At 55.6% G+C, this 24,858-nt stretch overlaps 10 protein-coding genes and 1 non-coding gene across 11 annotated transcripts; 2 read left to right on the top strand and 9 right to left on the bottom strand.

Annotated features, from left to right (window-relative positions):
* Positions 1-21: 21 nt before the first annotated feature.
* Positions 22-3,655, bottom strand: F5Z01DRAFT_702003 (WD40-repeat-containing domain protein). Its single transcript, XM_046266417.1, has 2 exons — positions 3,505-3,655; positions 22-3,449 (listed from the first exon to the last, which is right to left on the bottom strand). The coding sequence occupies exon 2, from the start codon at positions 3,301-3,303 to the stop codon at positions 268-270; it is 3,036 nt and encodes a 1,011-aa protein (XP_046121442.1). The 5' UTR covers positions 3,304-3,449; positions 3,505-3,655; the 3' UTR covers positions 22-267.
* Positions 3,656-4,453: 798 nt separating this feature from the next.
* F5Z01DRAFT_616622 (cyclophilin-like domain-containing protein) lies at positions 4,454-6,067 on the bottom strand (the record flags this gene model as incomplete). The annotated part of the gene is made up of 1 exon (XM_046260924.1): positions 4,454-6,067. The coding sequence occupies one exon, from the start codon at positions 6,065-6,067 to the stop codon at positions 4,454-4,456; it is 1,614 nt and encodes a 537-aa protein (XP_046121441.1).
* Positions 6,068-6,343: 276 nt separating this feature from the next.
* Positions 6,344-7,862, bottom strand: F5Z01DRAFT_633454 (glycosyltransferase family 4 protein; the record flags this gene model as incomplete). Its single annotated transcript, XM_046261956.1, has 2 exons — positions 6,344-7,328; positions 7,378-7,862. 2 exons carry the CDS (start codon positions 7,860-7,862, stop codon positions 6,344-6,346), a joined length of 1,470 nt encoding a protein of 489 aa, XP_046121440.1.
* A 382-nt stretch (positions 7,863-8,244) lies between these two features.
* F5Z01DRAFT_718362 (putative DEAD box ATP-dependent RNA helicase) lies at positions 8,245-10,884 on the top strand (the record flags this gene model as incomplete). Its single annotated transcript, XM_046266550.1, has 2 exons — positions 8,245-8,868; positions 8,935-10,884. The coding sequence occupies 2 exons, from the start codon at positions 8,245-8,247 to the stop codon at positions 10,882-10,884; spliced, it is 2,574 nt and encodes an 857-aa protein (XP_046121439.1).
* An 82-nt stretch (positions 10,885-10,966) lies between these two features.
* Positions 10,967-11,949, bottom strand: F5Z01DRAFT_671111 (uncharacterized protein; the record flags this gene model as incomplete). Its single annotated transcript, XM_046264657.1, has 4 exons — positions 10,967-11,212; positions 11,264-11,768; positions 11,834-11,862; positions 11,920-11,949. The coding sequence occupies 4 exons, from the start codon at positions 11,947-11,949 to the stop codon at positions 10,967-10,969; spliced, it is 810 nt and encodes a 269-aa protein (XP_046121438.1).
* A 177-nt stretch (positions 11,950-12,126) lies between these two features.
* Positions 12,127-14,408, bottom strand: F5Z01DRAFT_393576 (uncharacterized protein). Its single transcript, XM_046259494.1, has one exon. It carries the CDS (start codon positions 14,203-14,205, stop codon positions 12,466-12,468), a length of 1,740 nt encoding a protein of 579 aa, XP_046121437.1. The 5' UTR covers positions 14,206-14,408; the 3' UTR covers positions 12,127-12,465.
* Positions 14,409-15,149: 741 nt separating this feature from the next.
* F5Z01DRAFT_646122 (uncharacterized protein) lies at positions 15,150-16,331 on the top strand. The gene is made up of 2 exons (XM_046262886.1): positions 15,150-15,728; positions 15,785-16,331. Exons 1-2 carry the CDS (start codon positions 15,395-15,397, stop codon positions 16,186-16,188), a joined length of 738 nt encoding a protein of 245 aa, XP_046121436.1. The 5' UTR covers positions 15,150-15,394; the 3' UTR covers positions 16,189-16,331.
* A 32-nt stretch (positions 16,332-16,363) lies between these two features.
* On the bottom strand, positions 16,364-18,447 carry F5Z01DRAFT_393445 (uncharacterized protein). Its single transcript, XM_046259491.1, has 4 exons — positions 18,000-18,447; positions 17,455-17,945; positions 17,123-17,403; positions 16,364-17,070 (listed from the first exon to the last, which is right to left on the bottom strand). Exons 1-4 carry the CDS (start codon positions 18,243-18,245, stop codon positions 16,466-16,468), a joined length of 1,623 nt encoding a protein of 540 aa, XP_046121435.1. The 5' UTR covers positions 18,246-18,447; the 3' UTR covers positions 16,364-16,465.
* Positions 18,448-19,207: 760 nt separating this feature from the next.
* Positions 19,208-20,499, bottom strand: F5Z01DRAFT_393482 (uncharacterized protein). Its single transcript, XM_046259492.1, has 2 exons — positions 20,196-20,499; positions 19,208-20,131 (listed from the first exon to the last, which is right to left on the bottom strand). Exons 1-2 carry the CDS (start codon positions 20,376-20,378, stop codon positions 19,433-19,435), a joined length of 882 nt encoding a protein of 293 aa, XP_046121434.1. The 5' UTR covers positions 20,379-20,499; the 3' UTR covers positions 19,208-19,432.
* A 587-nt stretch (positions 20,500-21,086) lies between these two features.
* Positions 21,087-21,158, bottom strand: F5Z01DRAFT_t24. Its single transcript has one exon. It is a non-coding gene; the product is annotated as a tRNA-Met (tRNA).
* A 357-nt stretch (positions 21,159-21,515) lies between these two features.
* Positions 21,516-23,960, bottom strand: F5Z01DRAFT_616704 (C6 zinc finger domain-containing protein; the record flags this gene model as incomplete). Its single annotated transcript, XM_046260928.1, has 2 exons — positions 21,516-21,692; positions 21,747-23,960. 2 exons carry the CDS (start codon positions 23,958-23,960, stop codon positions 21,516-21,518), a joined length of 2,391 nt encoding a protein of 796 aa, XP_046121433.1.
* Positions 23,961-24,858: the final 898 nt, after the last annotated feature.

The following is a 24,858-nucleotide window of genomic DNA, read 5'->3' as shown; positions in this document are numbered from 1 at the left end:
CAGGGGTAGCTGAAGTGAACGAGAGCAGTAGGTCACCAAGTAGGTATACATGAGGGATTGGCTTGGAATTGGCTCGTAGCCAAGAATGTATCAATTTCGCCGATACCAATGACTCCCCCCTCAGGGTATCATGCCTAATCGCTTGTGCAGCGCTTGTCTTTCCGTTGCCCGACTGCCAGGATGACCATTTATTCCCCAAGTTAATCCCCAAAAGAACATCCCCGAACGCCAGACTAAAACGTCAAATCGCTCAAACAAAACAAAATATCAGGGTGATGATGATCCAGAATCTTCTGGTGTACCTTCTGCCCGACATTCGTCTGGGCTTTCGCTCCCCTTCTCCTGAGCTCGAGGCTGATAGGTAAGCCTCATCTTCTCGTCCAACAACGTCACGAGCCTCTCCGAGTACTGATCAAGGAGCCCGCTGAGGACCGTCTCATTCATCGCCTTGCTCCGGATGGCTCTATCCCCCAAAGCAGCTGCGGTCAAGCGTAGCTCTCTGTCCAACTCCGCCAGCACCTCGGGGCTCAGAGGCTCCGCAGACTCTAGCTTCTTTCTGTACACGCGAAGCGTGCGGCAGGTTTGCTCGGTCGCCATGTTGAGGGTGCCAAAAGCGCTCCGCAGATTTCCGCCAGATGTCTTGCGCGCTGCTGGACCTAGTGCGGGCAAAGAAGGCCGACGCGTGACAGTCTTACCCCTTGGGCTGGTCGGAGGGCTGTACTGCCTGCTGTCCCCAGTAGGACGTTTCGATGGCGTGTCCTCGGCGATCGTGCTGCTACTCGGGCTGGCCTGCAATGGGCCGGTCGGCGTCTTTGCGCTGCTGTTCACCGCCAGGTTCATGCGCGATCTTCGCCGTCGCAGTGTCCTCGGTGGCGACGAAGGCCGATTTCCTGGGCTTGGCTTCTGGAACTCGGCTAGTTCAGCCTTGGAAAGGACCCGTCGCAGCGTTGGTCGAGCTGAAGTGGCTTCCTTCACAGGCGAGGGATCCCTACTTATCGACGACCTGGGTGAAGAATCGTTCAAGTCGAGGGCCCAAATCATGATAGTTGCATCAGACCCAACGCTAACAACTTTCTTTGTCCCGTCATCCCCTTCGATAAGGCATAATCCATTGATGGCCTCGGTGTGGCCCCATTCCCGATCAATAAAAGCGCCCGAGTTGGCGTCATATAAGCGGATGGACTTGTCCGTGTTCGACACGCCGAGCAAGAAGTCCAATTCCTTCGGTGGCCATTGGCCAAAATTAAGACAATCCAGCACGGCAGACTCGGCTCCCCCTTCATCCACACACTTGAAGTTGTGAACTTGCCGCCCGTTGTTCAGATCAAACTGGGAAACTGAACGATCCAGAAAAGACACGAAAGCGGTGGATCCATCCCGGCTCATCTCCATGGATGTTGGAGAGGCCTTTAATGATATGACCTTATGGGGCACGGCTGCCATCACGTCAGGCTCATCCTCCCTCGATAATATCTCATGAACCTGCATAGTTCTCTCCATGGAGCACGTGAACACCATGTGTGGCGAGGGAATTGCCACGGCGACGACTTTGGAGTTGAAGTCAAGCGTCTGGAAATGCTCAATCTGGCCCTTGGAGTTCCGATGGAAAAGCTGCGTCGTGCGGTCTCGTCCACAGGTGGCCATCATAAACTTTGTGTCATCTTCATATAGGCTGATGCAGACGCAGTCGGAGGTATGGGCTTTGGTGTCCAGAATGCATTCGTCAGTCGCTATATCGGTGACCTTGAGGATACCCTGTCGATCTGCGGTGACCAGGAGTTTGCCGTATTTTGAAACCCGGGCGCAAGTCAACTGGTTTATTATGCCCAGCTCGGCATCCTGCTCGGGTGTGTCCACGGCAACACGAACAAGCGATCTGACGCGGCCCTCTAGGTCCCAGAATGCCACGATCCCAGATGCTGACCAGGTGTAAAAGGCAGCGTCCATTCGATTAGGAGTTGGCAGGGTCTGGCAGCCGACGATGGCCTCGCCGTGGCCAGGTAGGGTTATGTGCGGAAACTCGTTGGCATTCCTTCCAGGGGTATCGTCGGGGTTCCAAATATCGATCGAGTGATTGGCATCAATGGTGACAAGTTTGTGTGTGAGAAACCCCATTGCCACGACCCCACGCGAGCTTCTGGAGCTGCTCAATATACTCGACTCGACACCTTCCATGACGCCTTGCACGTCCAACGTCGCGAACTGACCATCCTCGCCGCCCACATACGCGACGTCTCCTCGGATGATGATTGACGTAATGGCAAAGCCGACATTGAGGACACGGACCAGCTTGACCTGTTTCACTTCATCGTCAAAGATGCATACGTCGCCTGCTTCTGTGCACACAACGAGTTTCTTACCGTCCACACTGGCGCAAGTAAAAGTGGCTTCGAGCATGCTGCCCAACAGGACATTGCGTCCAGGCAAAGCTCTGCGCGAAGACGGCGTGGAGGATCCGGATTCGGCCAAGAAGCGCTGCTTCGTTGGTGACGTGACTTTGAATTCCTCCACCTTCCAGACCTTCACATGACGCACGCCCATTGTGATGAGTGAGTTGCCCAGCCATAACATACTCTTCACGTATGATGTGCAGCGGTTTTGCTGGAACAACCTGGCAGAGCCATTGCGTGGGTCAATCTTCCACACGTAGAGAAAACCGTCATTCGCCTCTCCTAGCGAGGCCAACCACCGGGAGTCCGCTGACCACGCGACGGCGCGTACGCCAAATGCGTGTTCGCTGATCGACACCAACGGCGTGTCGGAAGACGAGTCTTGGAGGTTGAAGATGAGAACCCTTGGGGCGTATCCAGTCTCGCCGACCGCCAAATACCTCCCATCTCGGCTCAACGCAAGGCATGTCGCGGCCTTGATTCTCTCCCGACTCGTCCATGTCTTAGACCCTGAAGAATCTGACCAGTCAGCCCCACCATAGATCGAGTCGCGAGGCGCTGCCCTCCCTCTGCTGTCGTTCGCTTTCGGTGTCCCATTTGGCGTCGAGGGCGCGTTGTGGAAGGTTGTCGCTGGGTATGTGGGAATAGCTGATGGTCGCGCGCGGAAGAAGCGCTGCGTGTATTGATCCCCGTCAATGTCCACCACGACCACAGCAGCCCCCGCGCAGTACGCGAACGAGGACTGGACAGTATCGAACCCGCCGGGGCACGAGCATGTTGTTCCAACCACTCGCTTCAGCGAAAGGCGCGAGTCGGGCGCAGACCGGCCGCGCATCGGAGATCTAGAGGGGCGAGGTAGAAAGGGAGAGTTTGACGGCGTCAACCTCAGGCGATTGGAGGGAGTCGACGCCATTGCTGCGCCATTGACTCATGAACACAGCTGTGATATGTATGTAGTGTCTCGAGGACGTGTTGCTGCAGTTCGCGAATTGTCATGAGAATTTCCAAGCTGAGGATGGCAGATTCTGTTATTTGTGTAAAATCCCAAGAGATGAAATGCTGTGGGCGCCATGTTAGGTCTGGCACGAGCGACGGGAGATAGCACACAACTTACAGTGACTATAAATAAAGTGTGAAAGAATGTAGAGCTGTTAAAAGAAGGACAGATTTCTCAATGGAATGAATCTTGGACATCAGAATGCGCAGAAGCGCTTGTGAGAGAAGAACAACAAGAGGCGGGTACGAAATACTGAACTTGTCGAGGCTGCACCTGCCCGCCTCTTGTTTTCGCTACGGTGACGGTTGTCTGGGGGCAGGCACGGCCCACCCCATGTCGCGACCCAGGATCTCATTGGCTACCTGAGATCCCCAGGCCATGGGGGAGCTTCAGGGGCCACTCAGCCATTCACCACGCTAAGGCAGGCCGGCAATCACTGGCTCGTGCTCCAGTCTCTATCACTGTCTTGAGATTCTGATCGTCGTAAGACCAACTGACCAAGGGGCCTCCACGATGCGGAATCATCATCGATACGTAGTGAAGAGATATTCTGCGGTCATTAGGGACACCACGCATCGTTCGTAAGTGGGCAGCAGCTGGGCTCCCTCGTGAGTAGCTTCGTGAACGGCACATTTGGTGATCAATTGAGTATCATCATCCACCATTGACGCGACTTGGGAGCGGGCGTAATGAATCCACGGTTCCACCATGACATTGACAGACGCGCTGCTCGGCAAGGCGCCGTTCCTAGCTCCCCCCTGTTAGCGCCGTGACCGTTCGTTGGTAAATGAGGACAAGCCCCTGACCCTGGTCTCGTCACACGGCCCCCACGAGCTTGGAGTCTTGGACAGGAGATGAGCAAGACCTGAACATCCGCGAGCAGCCATGGCGCGCACAAAGGGTTGTCGAACGCATCAATGCCATTGTACGGAGTAATAACCGTCCCACCAAAGGACAATTATGTATTCAAAGTTCAAACTCAGAACGGGGACCTCCCAGAGATGCAAGTCCATGAAGCTCCCCAAGCTGGTGTTTCCCTAGTGTCCAGAGAAGTGCGTGCGTTGAATCATTTAGCACCTCTACCGGCCAGAGACGCTGCTTTTGCCAGCTTCGCATTCTTCGCCTGGTCTCTCCGCTGATCCCATTGCTTGCCCTCTCCACGATCTCGTTGAGGCCGCGTGTCGTCCTTCATGGCCTTGGCCTTCTCCCGAGGATCAATGACGACAAGTTCCTCCTCAGCCTTGCGACGGTTGGTAAGGTCCTTGCCAAGCCGATCTGCCGCAAACGAAAGCGAGTGAGACATCCAACCTTCGTCGTCGCTGTCCTCCTTGACGTCCTTGTCCCATGCTCGGCAACTCTGGCAGTTGGCAATGAAGTGAAGATCGCATAGCTCCGCTTCCTCGTCGCCAGCGGCTGCTTCCGCATCCTCAGTGCCGTCGTTGACATTGACAGCAGTGTCTAGCTCTTTGCTTGCTGGGAGCTTCTCCAGTCTCGACTGGAAGGCTTTGAGCATCTGGAGCGTCTTGGGGTCTTCCGGCGCAGTCTGTCCTGGTCGTCTTTTCCGGCCTCCTTTGATCGACGATTCCGGTATTAACGAGTCCAGTGCAGACTTCTTCTCATGTGGGACTGTATCTTCCGTCTGTACGGTGCGCTTCATCGACGCTTTCAGGGCGGCAATCTCCTCGTCCGCCTTTTCGGCTGCACTCTTCTTCGGTGGCGGTGTCAGTTCCGGCTCGGGTGATACATCCCGGATCTGAACCTCCTTCTTCTTGGAGTTTGGCTTGGGTATCGACTCAGCCTCCTCCTCCTCCTCCTCATCAGGCCCAGACAGTTGTCGCTTTGGTGACACTTTGCGCTTCTTCGGTTTCGGTTTGACTGCAGGAGCGTCGTCCACCGTCTCGTCGGCAGCGATAAGCCGGGTATCAAACTTGGGCTTCTTCAGCACGGGCATCTCCTCCTCGCCCTCATCGTCCCCAAAACTCAGCAACTGCTTTCCTCCTTTGCGCTTCTTCTTCTTCTCCTTTTCGGCAGGCGGTTTACTAGGCGCTTGAACCGCAACGCGTGACCGCTTCTGCATGTCCTCAAAGGGGTTCACTATGATCTCCACCCGCTGTACCTTGACGGGGTACATGGGCCGATCAGTCCCCTCTGCGACCTCTGATTCTCCAATCTTCGCCATGTTGTAGATGGTGCCATCTTGTGCGACGCGGCCGAACAGCGTGTTCTTCCCATTGAGCTCCTCTGCCTTGTCGAGCGTAAAGAACCATTGGCTGCCATTCGTGTCCGGTCGCCCATCGTTCGCCATGCCAAGCAACCCGCGCCTGTTGAATTTCAACCTTGAATGGAACTCATCCTTAAAGTTGATGCCCTGCGGTCCTGCGTTCTTCCCTTGGCGCATATCCATGGGCCAGGGATCCAGGTCGCCGCTGAATGCGCCACCGTCGTAGATGGATTCGCCGCCATTGCCAGTGCCGGTCGGGTCACCTCCTTGCAAGATGAAACCTGGCACAAGGCGGTGGAATATGGTATCGTCGTAGTAGCCGTCGAGGGCTAGCTGCAGAAAGTTCCGGCAGGCAAGTGGCGTTTGCTTCGCGAACAGCTCGACAGTGATTTCGCCTAGGGTCGTGTGTATGATGGCCTTGCCGGTGGGCTGGGGTTCGAGATTATAAATTGCCGACATGGTCGCGGCGAGCTGAAGGCGAAGGTGGCCGGACCTAATGTCTTTGTGAGCAGATAGCAGACACGCAAGAGGTTGGTCGCGATCGAATGTTTGGGTGACGGAATTTGGAGGGCGAAGGTTTATCGATAAGCTTCTACCCGCGACCCATGTCACGACGCGCCGATGTGCTTGTCGCTACTCGAGCAAGTTGTTGAATGTTCATATTTCCGGTAATGAGATGACTATGGCGTCTGATAAATATTAATTTCCGTGAATTCGAAACTTCTATACCCTAGACTAAGGTCGCTTCGCATCCGCGTCTACAGAACTGGTTCGCTCGTCTGCGGAAGGCTTCCTCGGCCAGTCAGGGCAGGTGTCTATATTCTCCCTTGGGAACCACCACTCCAGAAACAGGAAGAATAGGTAGTCAATGGCCACGCAGAGGCAGAACAGTTTACCTGCCCAAATACCACAGCCATAATACCTCTTCAATCGGTCGATGAGAGTGAAATCCCGTATGCGACTTCCGTTGTAGCCCCCAGTATCGCATCCGTAAAAGTCCTCCTCAGAAATCGTGCCCGTGATGCCATCGTACACACGCTCCGTGCGCAGCGCGACGTTCGACCAAGAGTACATCTTCTTCACTTGGTCATGGAACTTTTCCGTGCGGACCTGGCCTGCTCGCATGGCAGTGATAGCTTTCCCCGTAGCCGCCACAACATCGTCCTCCTCGGGTTTGGCAAATGTGGTCATGTGGCTGGGGAGAACCTCTGGAATCCCGCCCACCTGAGTGCAAACAACGTAAAGCCCACATGATGCCGCTTCGACAATGACCGTGCCAAAGGCCTCGGTGAGGGATGGATGAAGGTAGATGTGCCCCCTGGTCATGACATCGCGCACTTCCTCGTGGCGAATGGAGCCGAGCATCTGGACCCTGTCCTGCAGGACATTGGTCTCAATCATCTGTTCTAGGTCGATGGCATTCGGCCCGGAGCCAGCAATCAGGAAGCGTGTGTTGGGATGCTCCTCGAGGATACGAGGTATAGCAGCCGTGAGCAAATCGGTGCCCTTGTTGTAAAAGAGACGAGAGATGACTACAATGGTGATCATCTCATGGGGGGCTAGTGGTCGAGCAGGAGGAGGATCAGTTTGAAACCCGTTGGCGCCAGCGCGAGATGATGATCGGTAGTTGCGCGGACGGAAAGACTCTGCAACAATGGCATTGGGAATTACAGACACCATTAAAGGGTCAAGGGATGCTCTGAGGACGGTGTTCTCCTTACTACCAAAAGGTCAGGACTCGTCCATCTCTAGAAGACGGGCGCACTTACCAAGTGTGGCTCACGCAGATGCTGTGATCGACGTCGCTGAGGATGAACTTGAGGAGTTTGTTCGTCAAGATACTCGCAGCGTCTGCGAAGCCGAATAAAGAATGATCTGTAAACACCGTCCTCAAGCCCATGGTTCGCGCATGCAGAATCGCCTCGTGGCACAGACTGCTCAGGCTGCCATGGCCATGTACAATCTCTATCCTTTCGCGAATGCAAATGTTGCGGAACACGGGGAAGAATGAGAACACGGTTGGGAAGGTTGTATTTCGGTAGATAACGAAGAACGGTACGTGGTAGACCTTGACGCCATTTGTGAGGTAGCGCACGCCCTTGCGGTCGTCGTAGGCGTGAGTGATGATGATGACTTTGTGACCTCGATCGATCAGCTTGCTTGACAGCTGGTATATGTGCGATTCGACGCCGCCTGGCTGTGGGAAGAAGTAGTCGCTGACCATGGCGACGGTATACGTCCGGCGACGCGCCATCTTGACAGCGATGCGGACGCGAACCTCCGATTCGTAGGGCGGGTTGTTTTGACTTGCGGAGACATGTTCAAGCTTCAAACGCTTCGCAAGGCTATGCCATGGGTTGGGCGCCTCATCGAATCGTGGATTCTTCTAATTGCCTCTCGAGGGGAAACGCGGGCGGGATGGTAGGGAGTAACACGCGGCTAAAGGGTAAGTAAGGTACGTAGTAGTCGCGATAAGGACCGGCGGTGGCCTGTGGCAGAATCAGCGATAAGCCGCGACCGCCAAATTTTTGGCGGATGATGGACATCCATCTGCGACCACCCACCCCATCCACCATTCGAGTGCGACACAGCCATTCTCAATTGTCACGCATAGGGGGCATTGGGGCGATTCCAAAATGTACGCGAGGTACATTCCACCTGCGAAGCCTGCGGGCGCGCCGAAAGCGACAACATCTTCGCAGCCCCCGGCACCAAGCCCAACACCTGCCGCCACGCCGCAAGCTGTGGGCGCCCCAGGCTTCAGCTATGCTCGGTACGTGCCTGGAGCCAATGCCAGTCCGAAGCCGCCTGTGACGCCAGCCGTGCATTACTTCGACGACGAGGAGCCGACGCCGTCCAGCGTCAAGCGAAAGCGCATTGTTAATGAGGAGGGGGAGACAGACTCCTCCGCCAAGAAACCCAAGAAGACGCAAAAGGGCGAGAAGTCGCCGGGACGCGAGACCAATGGCGTTAGCAGTTCAAAGAACGACGACGCAGAAGGCACGGAATCGCGCGAGGTGGCCAAGAGTGGAAAGGAACGAAAAGGGAAGAAAGAGAAGAAGCAGAAGAAGCAGAAGGAGCCCGATAACGACATGGAAGTCGAGGATCAGCAATCGACATTGAATGGCGACACCATGGACGCAGAGCGAATCACCGAGTCCAAGGCAGAGCGCAAGGCGAAGAAAGGGAAGAAGTCGGACGACAGCAAGAGCGATAAGCAACCAGACCGGGACGAGGTCGTGGAGGATCCATCCGAGCCGGTTGTACAAGAGGACCAACCAATGGTCGACGCTCCGAATGACACTACAGAGCCTGCCTCGGGAAAGAAGGAGAAGCGGAAAAAGGAGAAGAAGAAGGCGGAGTTGGAGAACGGATACACGACAGAGGAAACCGACAAACGACACAAGACAGTCCTGGAGCGCAAGACCAAATCGCTCAAGCTGGCTGACAAGGCGGCCGCTGAGGCGGTGTCAGAGTCGGAAGAGGAGCCAGAAGAGGTGCACGACCTCGAGCCGTTGCCTCAACCGAAGCTGGTATCCGCGGAGACACCCAACCCAACATACGAGACGTTGCCCGGATGGCTGGCCGATCCTATCCGCGTGGCTCAGGATACAAGGACTCCTTTCTCGGAACTCGGTCTCCTCCCCAAAGCTGCGCGCGTGCTGGAGGAGAAGGGGTTCCCGGATGCCTTTGCCGTCCAGACAAAGGCGATCCCTCTGTTACTACCGACCAGCAAGCAACGACCCGGGGACCTGCTAATTTCTGCGGCCACCGGATCTGGAAAGACACTGGCGTACGCTTTGCCGATTGTCAGGGATATCAGTCAGGGCCTCGTCACCAGGCTCAGAGCGCTCGTTGTGCTTCCCACGCGAGAGCTGGTCAAGCAGGCGCAGGATGTCTTTGAGCTCTGTGCCAAGGCTTACGAAGGTGGCGACCGCAAGCGAGTCCGCATCGGCGTCGCAATTGGCAGTCAGACCCTCAAGTCAGAGCAAGCGCATCTGATGGAGCAACAATCACGATATGACCCGGAGGCCTACAAGCGCATACAGCAAGAAAGACAAGGAGATCTGTCCGATGTTACTCATCTATCAAATCTCGACCCTGATGAGACAGATCCACGGCTGGGTCCTTGGGAAGGGGAGGTCGTCGACTTCTTTTCCAAAGTGGACGTACTTATTTGCACCCCTGGACGTTTAGTCGAGCACCTGGAGCAGACACCAGGCTTCGATCTTGATTATGTCCGCTGGCTCGTCGTCGATGAGGCTGATAAGTTGCTAGCCCAGAGCTTCCAGGGGTGGCTGGACGTGGTCCTGGAAAAGTTCAAGACCTCCAAGTTCACTGCGCGCGAGTTCCCGGACATGGATCTGGAAGGCGTGCGCAAGGTCATTCTCAGCGCCACATTGACCCGCGATCTCAGCCTGCTCAACCAGCTGGCGCTGCGGCGACCACAGTTGATTGTGCTGGAGAGCGAGAGCGACGCGCCGATTGCGGAACACGCGCTACCCGCCTTGCTGGAGGAGTTTGCCATCCGTGTGCACAATACCAACCTGAAACCGCTGTACCTGCTGGAGCTGCTCAAAGCTGGTCACATGAAGAGCGCTGGCGCTGCGCCGAGCAACAATGATGCCACCGCAGATGAAGGCTCGGACACATCGTCCGACGAGTCGGATGACAGCTCCTCAGAAGACGACACAAGCTCTGATGACGACTCGGATTCCGACTCGGACGCAGAACCAAAGCCGTCCAAGTACCAGCTCAAAAAGTCGACGCTCCCCGTATCTCTCATCTTCACAAAGTCCAACGAGGCAGCGCTCCGTCTCTCACGACTCCTCACTCTACTCGACCCATCACTATCATCGCACATCAGCACTCTCACGTCCACAACGCCGACCAACGTTCGACGCAAGACGCTACGCGCGTTCACGACGCCCTCGTCACCGATCCGCATCGTCATCGCCTCCGACCTGGTCGCCCGTGGTATCGATCTACCCAAGCTCGAACACGTCATCAACTACGATCTGCCCCCGAGCGCGGCAGGCTACGTGCATCGTGTCGGACGTACCGCCCGTGCGGGCCGCACCGGTCGGGCGTGGACACTCGTCGGCGACGACGAGAGTGGTTGGTTCTGGGGCAAGATCGCCAAGGGGGCGGGTATCAGGCGTACGCAAAAGGTTGGCCGCGTCCGGATTGAGGAGATGGGCGAGGAGAGGGTGGCGAATTACGAGGCTGCGTTGGAGAAACTTGGACAGGAAGCGATGGATGCGCGAAAGCGATGATCTGATGACTATATTAATCGACCAAATCTTCGCCATGGAATGGTATCAAGACCCTGATTCTGCGCGGTCCCCCCCAATTCGGTCAGTGCTCGTTCCAGGCGTTGCGTTCGTGAATGGGTGACGGTTCGACTCGGGGGCCCGACTGCTCCTCGTCGGTGCCACCATAGGCTCGTCTCTCGCTCTGCTCAGGCCGGTCATCTTCTTGCGTGTCGGGACCCGTCAGAAGAGGTCGGCTGCTCCCCCGACCGCCTATGACATGTCGCCAGCCTCCTGTTCGCCATGCTGTCCACCAATCGTTCCCTTCTCGCATCATAAGCAAGCCTAATATCTAGCCGATTGTCAGCGAATGCACCTCGTCCAGCGTCGGGGGAACCCCTACCTGCAGTAAACCAACAGCCAGCACGACGCCAAGGTCGACACCCGCGCTGACTCTCACAGCCCTCTCCAGGGGCACTCTGCATGCCACTGTCCTCCCGTAGGTGTCCGCGCAGGTACTTGGCGCCCCTCTAGGAAAGGGGTACGCCCGATCCTTGACGCTGTTGAACCCGCAGCACTCGAGCATATCCTGTACGCGTCGGATGGTGTTGGCGTCGTGCGCGCGGAAGCGCGCCATCCATTCGTTCCCGAGGATGCAGCTCATGGCCTGTGACGGCACGGAGGCTTCGAACAGCAGAGTCGCCAGGATGGTTGTGACGAGAGCCTGGACGACCTGCGGGATGGTGGGCGCGAGGCGGGCAAACTGCGAGTCGCGATGACGCGTGTTGGCGAGCAAGGATGGGTAGGTGTAGGCGTTGAAGAACGATACCAGTGGGAGGATGGCGGTGAGGATCGTGACGACGGGTGTGATGGGCAGGGACAGCGACGAGCTGTGGAAGTGGACGACACTGTGAAATGTCAGCTAGCTTGGTCTGGCTATTTCATGGTCTCGAGAAGCATTAGGTGGACGAACACTGCCACTGCGAACAAGGCCGCGCTCAACTGCGACGCGTCAGTGAATCTGAGCTACCGTACTTTTGTCAAAGCGTGCACGCTCACCAGAAGGAAGAAGATGCCAGGAGCGAGCATGATGAATATCACCGACAGAGTGTACGAAATTCGCAACGAGGCTGACGATTGTTCAATCAATAGGCCCGTTTGAGCATGTGCAGAGTCGAAAACTGGGAGTGTCGAGAAACTTCCCCTCTCTCCATTAGATGAGATCACATCGCCTTCATGCATTTATCAATGTTGGTTGTGTGACAGCCATTGAGGCTCGGATATGCGGGAGGCCGGTCAGTGGCCACACTTTCAACATTTCCCCTCTCCAGCGTCTCATTTCAGTTTGCGCATCATTTGCCCGTCCTTTGAGGAGGTTGGTCCTAATGGATCATGATTCATGCTATAGTCTAATGGATGTCCCAACCCTAGGTGCGTACTTACCTCAACTAACTGACATATGAAGCTTTGTGCATCTGCTAGTACTGACTTACCTTTGCAGGCCTTCATATCACAAAAGAGCCCATTGCTCACCCGTGCTCCATCGTGGCTGATGGTCAAGAGAGTGCTGTACTGCTCTCAAGCTGTCTCCGCCAGGCCGCCCTCCTACAACTCCTCTTCATCTTCATCTTCATCTTCATCGTCATTGCCATCGTTCATGTCCACGTCCTCGTTCATGTCTGAGTCTGAGTCTGAGTCTGAGTCTATGTCCACGACAGGAGGCAGAGGGACAGGAGGCATATCAGGCAGAGCAGGCTGAGCTGGCTGCGCTGGCTGAGCAGGCTGAGGCACGGTCAAGGGCACAGGCCCTGCGGGCAGAAGCCCAGCATTATTCGAAAAGGTGGTCGCGAACGTCAACAGGAGGTGGATCGTCGGCCTCCAACCGCAAGCCACCATGTCCTCCCTGCAAAAGGGGCACGTCGGCCTCATCCTCTTGTCCTGGGCTTGAAAGTGCTTCTTCGCGCAAACGACGTGGGCGGCCTGTTGGCAGCAGGGCAATCTCATCAGGGGCCATTGCCAGCTCCACGGCTCACTGCAGATGGGGCAGACCATGTTCTCCTGCTGAGCGACGGCGCCCTCAATGGCAAAACACGGCTGGCGCACAAAGTTGTCGAATGCAATCTCCCGCATCACAGCCTCGCTCATTCGCCTCCGTCGGTTTGCCATACAGTCCTCCCACAGAATCCTTCGGTTTGGCTCCCGCATTGCGAGGAGAGTGGCAAGTATGTTGGGCATTCCATCAATGGTCTTGACAAAGCTCTTGAGTGTGCTGTGAATGAAGACACCGCGTCCGCATCTGTACGTTGGCCCTTGCACGGGGCCGTCGGGATCGAGGAGGCAGGGCAGCATCTGTCGGAGCATGGCGGCTACTCCGCTGCTCAGGCCTGGGTCGTTGGCCATCGTTTTGAACATAAAATAGCCGTGCCTGAAGCGTTTGGCCCAGGTAGCGTATTGCCGATCCTCGTGATTTGGCAGGCGGTTTAGCTTGTGCCAGAGTAAGGCATGCCAATCCTCATCCCGGACGCTACAGATGGGGTTATCGGCATACCAGTCCTGCGTAGCATTTTCCCTCTGGTCAATCTCGCGCTGTAGATTGTTACGGTACCATTCGATCTGGGGCAGCGGAAGTGGTCGGCCATCCTTGCGCACCCTACGACCCTCTGCGTCACGGACCCAGAGATTCCTGCCGTACTGCGCAGGCCCATGGCTTTCCGCACGGTCAGCCTCTGCTATCCTAAAGCTCCTTAGTACATTGTGTGCTTCGGGCGCCTCAAAGCACGGACAAGGAACACGGCAAGAGCGGGCCACATATCTATGCTCGCAGACATGGCTAGGGTCAATAGTGCAGGCTTGGGAGATGAAGAGCTGGGATTCCCATTCTTTACAGATCGGGCCAAGGCCGAGCGCTACCATCAAGTCGGACCACACGGCGGTCTCGTGGGATATTGCTTGTGTGAGAAACCTCTCGGCGATATAGGCGAGCTGCCCTCTTTCAAAGATCTTCAGCTTATCGTGGCCATCTACCGCCACCAGCGTGGGCGGCTGCAGGGACACGCATCGATCTGACCCGGTGCAGTCTGGGCAGGATCGGTTGGCGTAGACCTCGGTGCGGACTTCACGAGGCCCGGTGGTGCACATACGGGCGTTAAGGCAGGCGCATCGAACCCTGCTTTTGAGGACATGCCATGCCGTTTGGGCAGCTGCGTTAATCACTTGGCCATGCTCGTATGACCTCCACGGCTTCAGGGGGTCGGCAATCGGGGTAGGTTGGCGGTTGGAATTTACGGCGGCTTCGACGGCCTCTGGGTCGTGGCAGACATACTTGCGCTCGACAAAGATACACATTGGGTCTGGGTCTTGGGTGACGGATCTTGGAAGCCTGATATTCGGTATAGGAGACTGGAGGTGGTAGTCGATAGTAGTTTTGGGAATGTGAGTAATTACGAAAGTGGTATCGACTGGATCTCGCAGAATCACAGACCCCTTAAGTATTGCGCCTCAGTACCCTGAGAGTATATTCTCGTGGGTCAATGCTCTGGGAGGCAGGACATGGCGCAAGAGGTCGTGCTGGCTTTGGCATTGTCTCGACGCAGCACAGAGCCAGTTGAACATTGAACAAGAAGCTAGATCCCGGGGAACAATTAGACAGAACTCAACTTCTTTGTCTGATAGGGAGGAAATTCGTTATTTGTGCGCGAATCAGACCTCTCTTGAAGTACACTTAGGACAAGGAGCCAGTTGTCCGAGGACCATGTCGCATTGTTCGAACAAAAAAAGGGGGTCGCACAAACAAAGAGGCTTTGGAGAAGGCGGGGGACGGTGCCCTCGAAAGCTGGTCAATAAACTCTTGCCCAGGCCAAATTCCGAGTTCTTCTTCTCGAGAACAGCCACATGGAATACATTTGTTTTGTCGTCCTATAGACACACAGGTTAAGTAAGTAGGTTGAACCGAGGCTTGGCGGCCATGTCAGCACCGCGCACTCCCCAATCTCGCAAGAGTAGCCGTCCTAGCGCACTACAATGACGGGCTAGAGAAATATTGAGACACATTCTCTTGATGCAATCCAAGTTTGCCTCTTTCAACACCAGCTAAGAAGGCCTTCGGCGGCTCCGCGAGCTTTGATCCAAGCTCCAAATTACATCGCGGCATAAATGGACCAGCCCAATTTGATAGCTCGTTCTCCAACACTCTTATAGTATTTTACTTGTTCATTAATTACTCTAAATAAGTTGGACACATGTAGATGTACTCCTTCGACCAGAAAGCCGAAATCAAGTTGACCCCTGTCCCAACAGCCTGTATCAGCTGCGGAGTGATGCTATAAATAGGTGGCCCAGCCGCAGCCGTGTGCGATTCCGCAACGACGAGCGAAAATCGCATTTGCACTGGCAAGACTTGAGCGATGGCTCGATGGGAATATAAATGCTCACATAGGACCATGAAGATGTCCAGTACTGCCGCTCCACCGACACAAAGGACTACTTCCAGTCTCGTACGTGTCACGACCATCGACCTAGTCTCTACCCCTTCGTCATGGGCCATCATCACGAAGCCGCCACTACTCATGGCCAGACCCAGTCACTACCCATCACTCTATACGCCACGCCGATAGGAACTCAGTCCAAAATTCTCGGCGTCCGCAAGCCCTTCAAGCCGCTCGGACACTGGGCTGTCTGCATTCAGGGCTACTGCTACGAGCTGACCAGGAAGTCGAGGAATGCACCCAAGAAGGACCCTGCGTACAGGGTGAACTGCGAGCCCGAGGAGAGCTGGTTGGCCAGGAAGGTCGAGCAGCAGCGAGAGTGCGTGCCGAGTCACGTAGGCTCGACCGCTGGGTACCTCTCGCCCGAGACGATCTCTTATATCGGTACGCCTATCTATCCTACTCTCCTCCTCGGAATTCACTCACTCACGCAATCCCAGGCGAGCTCATCTGGGTCAGGGCGCTCCAGCAGAAATACGTGTACGACGAGAACAACTGCCAGGTCTTCCTTCGTCTGCTGGTCGACCTCATCGGGGACCACGCCACGCGCGCCGCGTTCCCAGCATTCCTGGACCAGTTTGTCAAGTGGGCGGGCATCGGCCGCGACGCTGCCTTTTACACGTTTGCCGCGGGCGCCTCGGTCTTTGCGGCCGCGGTGTCGCTCACGGTCGCCCCCGTCGATACCTCAGGGACAGCCGCCGTGGCGTTCGCCGCGTCCACGCAAATGGTGCTGCAGAACAGCACGGCTTTGCTGAAACTGCGGCACGGCAAGGAAAAGTTCATAAAGAAGGCGCAGGAGGATATTAGAAAGGAGCTCGTGGCAGATGAAATCCTGACCGCCTGACGAGAGTAAACCACAAGTACCAGGTATGGTACATGTATTGATGAGCGTGCATAGCGTTGGCGTTTAGAAACATTGCATGGTGCTCTTATACCTTTGGATCTGGTTGAGAGCTAGGACCACTTGACGAACAATAAGCATTGACTAATTAAATGACATAAAGGTGAACCTGGTACAAACCCGTAATAAATCGTGACACACTTACAGTTAGAACACTGCCAGCAATGGCGCTCCTCCCACAAAGGACTTGCCTCTTTACAAGCCTTGCAACCAGACCTTCTCAATACTTGTACCCTGCCACATTGCCCTGCAGTCCGTACCCGGTCCCTTGCGGATATGCCTGTGTGTAATCATGGGGCGCGTCGCCAGACTTATAAGTCTGTTGCAAAAGGTATTGATCTTCCAGCGACGTGTTGGAGGTAGCGGAGGAGCTGCCAGTGCCTCCCGAAGCGTCTGTCGGGTACGAAGAGTCAGACAGGGCTTCACTGTACTGCGGCTGTACCGACGCGTCAAGCTCCTCAAAGGGGAATCCGTCCTGAGACGAGAAATCGATCAGGCTGAGATCCTGCCAGGGGCTGAATTCGAACGATTCTGGGACGGCGCCGGACATGCCGTGCACGTACTCGAGACCGGTCAAGGGGTCCACGACATGTTGGGACTGATTGCTTTCCCACATTCGTTGCACGGATCGCAAGATGGGTTGTAATTGCGCTATGGTCTGGTTCCAGGCATCGGGCATAGCATCTTGGACGATCCGGCCCGCGGCATCTTCCATCACCAGTCGCACACGGGGTGTCACTTCCTGGCGCACATAGTCAAGATAAGGGGCATGCTTTGAGCGACCAGTGTGACCGTTCCTCCAGTCGGGGGAGTCGTCATCCTGGTCTACCGATTTGGTCAGCACCCACGCAGTGGCAATGAATCCCATGACACTTACAGGGCGAAGGAACGTCTTGGACCGATACCTTGAACAGCACACAGTACAGGTTGATCCATTTCTCGTGGTCGGGCGAGTTTCGCGTGGACCTCTTCTTGATCATCTTCAGCTGCTCTTCATCGAAGCCATCCTCCAGCTTTCGTGGCTTGGGCGACAGCTGACGAACGGTGCAAGCCTTGGCGGCGCGCGAATGGGCGTCGAGCTCGGCTTCGCTTTTGAAAGTTTCATAGCAGCGTCTACAGTGGAACAACGGGAGGCCGTGTCTTCTCTGCACGTGCTCCCTTCGAGATGTTAGCCTGCAGTAACTTCACGCACCCAGCGGAAGCACTTACTTGAGCCTGTGGAACTCGGAGAACCCTGGACCACAGCACACATGCTCCTGCTTGTATCGATCAGGTGCGTATTTTCGGTACGGACAGGCCAGGAGGCGATTTTGCTTCTTTATGCGCTTGTTCTTGCTGGGTCGTCTTCCTCCATCCTCCGCATTGTCGTCCTCTCCGCCACTGTTGTCATCCCGCTGAAGCTGTCTCTTCTTGCCACGAGTCTGCTTGCTGGTATCAGTCGTCGACTTGCCACACGGTCGGTGCGAAGACCCATGCGATGACTGGCCCGAGCAGCCCTCGCCATCGCATGGGCCTTCGTACGACTCGAGTTGCTTGTCAAGACATGCTTCGAACACAGCCATTAATGTCTCAACAATTTCGGCTTTACTGGAGTGCAGCTTCCCCTGAAACTGTACTTTCAGCTTTGATGTTGCCAGGGGCGCGGTACTCCGCGCTTTTTCCGCTGTCTTTGTGCCTTTCTTCTTGTCCGAAGTAGTGGTCTAGATGTGTGAGCGAGTCATGAAGTGTGCAAGTAGCTGTGGTGATTTACTGACCTTTGCTGAGCCGCGAGAAGGCTTGGATCTGTCCTCTTGAGACTCTGACGATGGCTTTGCTCGTGTGTTCCGAGGTCCTCCAGGCATATCCGTTTCCTGGTTTCCCAGATGGGCCACGAATCGGTTGATGACGTTCCTAAAGTGCGAGGTCCTGTCGAATCGTGAGAGGTGACGGTATCTGTAACTGCGTATTGTTCTGTTTGCAAGCAGCGATGACCGTTGAAGCACTTCCACCACGGCTGGCATGTTCTTTCGGGAGTAGGGGATTCACATTCGGCCGCGATACATATGCTTGGTGGATTGGGGAGTGGATGAGCCAAAGGGCTCTGTTGTCAAGGGATTAGAACGGATGGGTTGGAGACTGCATTGCTGCCCATCTCAAACGTCTGAAGGCGGGTCCAGCAGGGCCACTATATAGGCCACGAGTGGTCTCCCAGTTCCTTCCGTTACGTATATCACGTCAAAATGCGCAACATCGAGTTCCTATGCGAGGATTCCTTGTGACGTAAGGCGGATTCGTTCGCCTCACGGCGATACCATCGAAAGCGAACCACAACGTGCCACTCGTCAATTGCGGAGAGGCCAATCAGAAGGAACCGATCAAGAGCTCCCAGGTAGTCACGAAATGCATGTCATCACGCGCAAAGGCGTTCAATGTGCTGGCAAAGGCATGCGGAGCATCCAGAGATAACACGCAGGTGCGTAAAACGTGCCGCCGCGGAATCCCCAAACCGCCCGCAGGGTCGAGATCGCGGCATATCCCGCCCGAGGGGACCGTCGTACGCAGTCTCTCCCCTCCCCCCTTCTTTGCAGCTTCTTCGGTAAGTTTTTGCAAGACTTGCGGTGCTTGGACGCGTCGCAATTGGACAGTGTCCGCATCGTCTGAGGGCGGGAGACTCGTTCTAACCCTCGCGAAGGCCTCTGCTCAGCGAATTGATAGTCGTGGAGGGTGACAGACTGGCTGCTTGGACGAGGAAGTGCCATGCTGTGTGCGGATAAGCATACTTTTGCTGCACGTCGGCTACATCGGTGCTGTATTCCCCATTGGCGGATCACGAACGCGCTGGCGCAGAGGTGAGCTGAAAGTGTCACTTGACGGTTAGCTGCAGCAAGGTGGCGAGCAACGGACACCACAGGTCTGACCGAAGTGAGACGTAGCTCAGCGTCGGCGTGGAATTGACGCTGACCTGTCCGAGGTATGGGAGGATGATTGACAACGCCTTACGATTCGCGACTGCGTGGTAACTGATCTGAGGAGAATGTGCTGACTAAGCATAAATATCCCGCTCTTCCCCTTTTCTCTCGTGGTGTTTTCTTTGAGCTGAATACCCTACACCTTGACATTGTCACGTACCATTGCTGGCCACGTCGTTAAGCCCCAGGCCTTGGATTGTCTACCACTCCAATTGGGCTGCCACAAGACCTCGTTTTAGTTAACTGCCGATGTTCCCTTGAACTTGGTCTTTGCGATCGCTCAATGCGACGGCTCCAAGAGCGCCCATACGGACATGACGGCAATGTCGCTCCAATCGTTTCTTCTCATCGTCACCCATGCTGCGCTTTCTTTCTTTCGCATGCCTTTCCTTACAATCCCGGCCGCCGCAAGGGCTGTTGGTGTTGTCGTAGTCACGCATGGGATGGATTCTGCGAGCGATGTGATCGGGTTTCTCGTCCCACGCGTCAGCAGCGTTGAGCTGCGGTATGAACTCGTCCAGACCTGGGACCCCGATGACGGAGGGAACGGGCAATGATGGCCCTATAAAGTCCTCCGCGTTGTCGTTGAGGAGCTCTTCCCAAATAAGCCGTACCTGTCTCGGGGTCGTGTGAACACCTGCGAATTCCTGAAGAATGTCTCCGTCATCTCTCGCCCTTTGCGCGTGGGCATACGCCGCACGGATGGGGAGCACGGCGGCTGTGTAGTCGGACAGTGTCTCCTTGAAAAACTCACGCTTCGACCAGAGCTGACAGTACCTCTCGATCAAGGGCGCAACCTGGTGCGGCTCGATTTCTCTGCATTTGTGATCTGTGCCGTCGAACAGCCTCCAGGCACGGTGCAGGGCGATCATGACTTCGTCCGTGGGAAGTTTAGCCAGACCTTCTTCAGTGGGTATGACGCAGTTTGGAAACTCTTGCTATGATGAGCACACAGTTGTCAGCTGATGCTGTGAATAGTCTGCGTGCCTGGGGCAAACCTACGTGGAAGATCTCGGCGAGTTGCTTGGCTTGCCAATGGGGAAGGGTTCTTTGGCGGAACATGATGACCAGCTCTGCCAAACCGTCGAGCCTGTCAATCCCTTCGCAGTTCCAATAATTGAATTTTGAAGGTTGATCCGGCTCACTTGGGATCTCGCTCGATGTCTGGCCCATGGCGTCCTGCATTGGAGAGTAATGTACTCGAGTTTCCAGGGAAGCGCAGAAGTATCCGAGTGGCCTGAAAAAGTAAAGAGCACATGTTCTGAAGGATCAGTGGTTAGGAGAAAGCACCGTCGCTGAGATCGTAGTCAGGATGAAATGGCTGGGCGCGGGCGCGGCAAGTTGCTGGGTTAGACAAACAAAGGCAAACGCAAGCGAGGTCATCGCTAGGTGAGGTGCTTTCTCTATATCCGAGACGAATTCACATCTCATGGATCAGATATCGACTTGACTGGGGACGAGGGAGCTTGACGCTCCAGCCGTCGATTGACCGTACGGCTACTGCGACGAGCCACAGCCTCTTTAGGATTGGACATAATGATGCCACTGAAGTAAAAAATTTAAGTTGGCAAGTCTTCTTGCGTATGTGGATGGACATACGTGTAGCACTGCACCTGACGTCGAGCAAGGATAGGTGGTCGCGTGACCCATCCAGCAATTTTGTGAAGCTCCACATTGAAAACCCACGATGCCCTCACTTGCATAGTTGAGATAAAGTAGCTACTGCGGGCCAACAAACATATCAAGACTGCACAGGGGCAAGCAAAATACTATTTTCACGGGCCTGCAAAAGGTGGAGCGTCTCACAAGACCGATGGGGAGCCCCAACAGTCAATAGACTATTAGCAGTGCCCTGCCTCGAACTGCAAAAAAAGCGCAAAAAGAAATGATAGATAGCAACACCTAGTCTCGATCCAGGGACCTACGGGTTATGAGCCCGTCGCTCTTCCACTGAGCTATGTTGCTGATTACCAAGCTGGTTTGTTGAAGACGCTCGTCGTTATTGTGTCTTATGTAGGGCTTCCATCCGGTCTGAGCTTGTGGCCCACACGAGGGCTTGTGACTCATGTGGGTATGGGTATTTGCGGCATCGCAGACTTTTTTTTCTCTTCCTTGCCAGGGCTGGCTGGTTTGTGAAGGATGAAATTGAATCGATCCTAGCCCTTCCAAGGCAAACTTCATCAGTAATGCGCGCGAGATTCATCGTGTCTCTGGTATCAACAAATCGAATAGCAGGCGCGCGCAATGCCGCCGACTCCAAAACGCCCTCCGCAACACTCCACAATTCCCAATCGCTCTTCTTTTCTTTCTTATCCCATCAAATCAACCCAGTTCCCATGAATCGCCCCAGAGTTCGTTGAGATTCAAGCCCAACAGCTCCAGACTGGGGTCCATGTTGAACGGTTGCGCTTGTTGGTCGTTTGGCATCAACCAGGGCATATTGCCGGTATCCAATGTTGCAGCGCTCATCGTGGGGGTAAATGGAAATGGTGTAATAGGCTAGCAATGATTAGCGAGAGTGGTGCGAGACTGGCAGCAGAGCGCTCGACTTACCTTGTCCAAATTGGCCGGGCCGCCCAGCTGCCCGGGAACATCGAGCGGCGGCCCCATGGCCCCTGGCATCTCCTCGGACAGCGTTGGCTCTTGGTTGGCGAGCAGCTTCTGGTGCAGCGTGACGAATCGCTCGGCGGATGTGGATTTTGCGACTTCCGAGGTCTTTGTCCCCAGATGAGCCTCCAGCAAGCCGAGAGCGGCACACATGATGCAGTATCCCCAAGGCTCGTTGTTGCCGCAGCGCAGGAGCCGGTCTTCCTTCATGGCGAGACACTTCTCAATGAGCTTGACGGTGTGCTGCGAGTTGATCATGATCATGTTCGTCGATCCGCGGGGCTGTAGCATTGTGACGCTGCACAGGTTGATGGCTGTGGTCAACGCGTCCTCTCGCAGAAAGTTGAGCGCCCGAATCCCCTGCTCGTAAAGCTTGTCGTGCAAAAGTACAATGTCTCGTGCTGCGTTATAGTAGATTATCTCAGAGTACTGATACTTGGAGTTCTGCTTGCGAAGCTTGAGATACGGCTGATGGAGTGGAATGATGTACTGTCGGAGCTGGACGTGAAGCAGCGTGTACGCAGTCATGGGGTTCTTCTTGCACTTGGTGTTGTCCACATTCATGTCCCATGACGGCAGGGCGTCGATTTCGTGCGTGAGGTCGTTCGTGTACCGGATAACCTGGTCATAGTCGATCACCGAAGCGGGTCCGGTGAGTAGACGACTGAGCTCGAGCCGTAGCTGTAAACTTTGGCGAGCCAAGTGTTGGAATGACGAATATGTGTACTCTGTGTCCGGCTTCGACGGCGGCAGGGTTGTCGTCGTATCGTCAAAGTCCTCGTCGTCGAGGTTCTGTGGGGGGTTGGTGTCGTAATGCAATTGGCTGAGGAGTGTCGGCAGGCCATGGTCAAAGGAAGCCTGCATGTCAAACTCCTGGATCGTGGCCCAGATGCGACGGCGCATTTCCTGATTGTACGCGTCGATCTTGCCGCCCATGTGGCTGGGCTCGCGGTGGAGGCCAACCGCAACACCATCCTGTATCAGAGCCCCCGAGCCCGTCCAGAAGCGCTTCTTCTTGATGGTGTTGACACGCTTGCCCAGATACAGAAGGCAGGCCACCTGGTAGTGGATCAGTCTGCGATGCTTCTGGCTCTGCTTGGATTGCCAAGCGTCAATAGCCCAAATCCATTTCTCGGCCCAATGACGTGCACTAGACTTCATGCCGATGAACTTAAGATCAGGGTGAGTATGGACGCAACTCGCGACAGCCATCATGGACAAAATGAGAGCGGTAAAGGCAGCGTGGCGCTGCCCCGAACCTGGCACCCAGAACTGTGCGTACTCCTTCTTGAACGTCGGTATGTGGACAATCCGATGGACCTGCTCAAACTGGTCAAGGTAGACGTGGATGAGAGCGTCGGCCTCTTCCTGCGCGGGGAGCAACGATTCCAATTCCGCGTCGGGTTGGGCGAACATGTGTTCACGCCCTTCCTGCCGACGCTTACGGTCCTTGCGGTCGTGAATGATCACAGGACGTAGCCATTCATCTGCGGTCTCCCTCATAAAGGGCGACAATCCTTTCAGCTCGACAAAGGCCATACTGGCATTGTGCGGACCAAAGTAGCGGGTGCGGAAGTTCTTGCCTCGGAAGAAGCGCAGCTCACCCGTGTCGCCTGCTGCATTGATCTTGCTGGCCTCGATGCATTCCTGGACCTCTGGCCTGGTGGAAGGGTCCGCGCCGTTGACGTCGTCCTTCTGCGTGCCGGGCGAGCTGGCTGCGGCGATGGTGCTTCCATCGAGCGAGGCGGAGCCCACCTGGCGCTGCAGGAGGTTCTTGAGCTGGGACAGCTCCAGCTCCAGCTTGCGAATGCGGTCGTGATCCTGTCGGATGACATCGGACTCGCGAGGGGAGACGGAGTCGCCCAGGCCGTACCTCCGATGATCGAGCTGCGCGAACGGGGGAGGGACGCCGGAGGCTGCACTGACGACCTCGCCATTGCGCGCCTCGTAGCTGCAGCGATCCGGCGTGCCGCTCTTAATGCAGCGCTCGCACGGGAAGCCACGGTCGCACGAGAGCTTTCGCCGACGGCATTCGAGGCAGCTCAGCCGCACGCGCTGCCGCTTGCGTGATGGCTGGCCATCCGTGGTCGAACCATTGACGCTGTTTTCACCATGGCCAGCGTCAGAATCCGGCGTTTCACTGCGAGGATGTTCGGCCATAGATGGGCGAACAGGGGAATAGGTCAAGAGGTGAGGCTGCCTGGGGACGCGGGGGACGACCTGGGGGGACTGGTCTCGGGCACTTGTGTCGGAAACCGAAGATGTGGGCGCCGGTGCTGGCTGCTCTGCTTGATGAGAGGTGGCACCTGGCAATCTTTGCGCTTGGAGCCTTGGAGGTTGTGGTTGGTCTCGTGCAGTGCGGGAGCAGCTGCAATGGAATAATAAGAGTTCAGCGAGCGTCTGCCAGGCTTTTGCAATTCCGCGTTGCCTGCCTTTGCCAGTTGTCACGATTTAATCATTAATCTCATCAGCGACTTGGACTGGAGTGTCGTGAAAAGCGAGCAGCGAAGTCGCTCGGCGATGCTCGGAGTTAAGTCGAATGCTGGCTCTCTTCCAGAGCAGGAGCTGCTGAGTCATCACAGTTCATCAAGCTTCCTCCGTCCCTGCCTGCTAATATTCAACAAGGGCTGGCAATAGTAGGTGCCTGATCAATTGTCTTCATCGCTCGTGAACGATAAAGCCACATTCACGTTCTTCTGCATTGCTCATATATCTTCCTTCCGGGTTCAGCTGTCATCATCTTTCGGGCGCCTCCTCTCATACGCTGCACTGCCGTGACTACATCGGCGACACCTCGGAATCCGAGCACTGCGCGCAGCAAGCAAGTGACTCTGCTTACCAACCGCCCGATATCGTCGTCCAAGGGCGAGTGTACCGCTCGTCAACCTTTGCTGAGGGTGTAATACGTATAGCAGAAAGCGCCTCGATCCTTTTGGATTGGATGCGACGATTGTTTCGGTGGTCGTATGTGCAATGATCAGTCCAGACAATAGTAGATCCCTGCCTGCACTTGACCGTTATGGTGCGTCTTGCGAGACTGCCAGGATCACCAGTCAAC

Source organism: Emericellopsis atlantica, assembly GCF_019669845.1.
Source record: "Emericellopsis atlantica unplaced genomic scaffold F5Z01scaffold_4, whole genome shotgun sequence".
NCBI classification, from domain to species: domain Eukaryota; kingdom Fungi; phylum Ascomycota; class Sordariomycetes; order Hypocreales; family Bionectriaceae; genus Emericellopsis; species Emericellopsis atlantica.
Note: the sequence above shows the minus strand (reverse complement) of the source record. Positions and strands in the feature narration are given on the sequence as shown.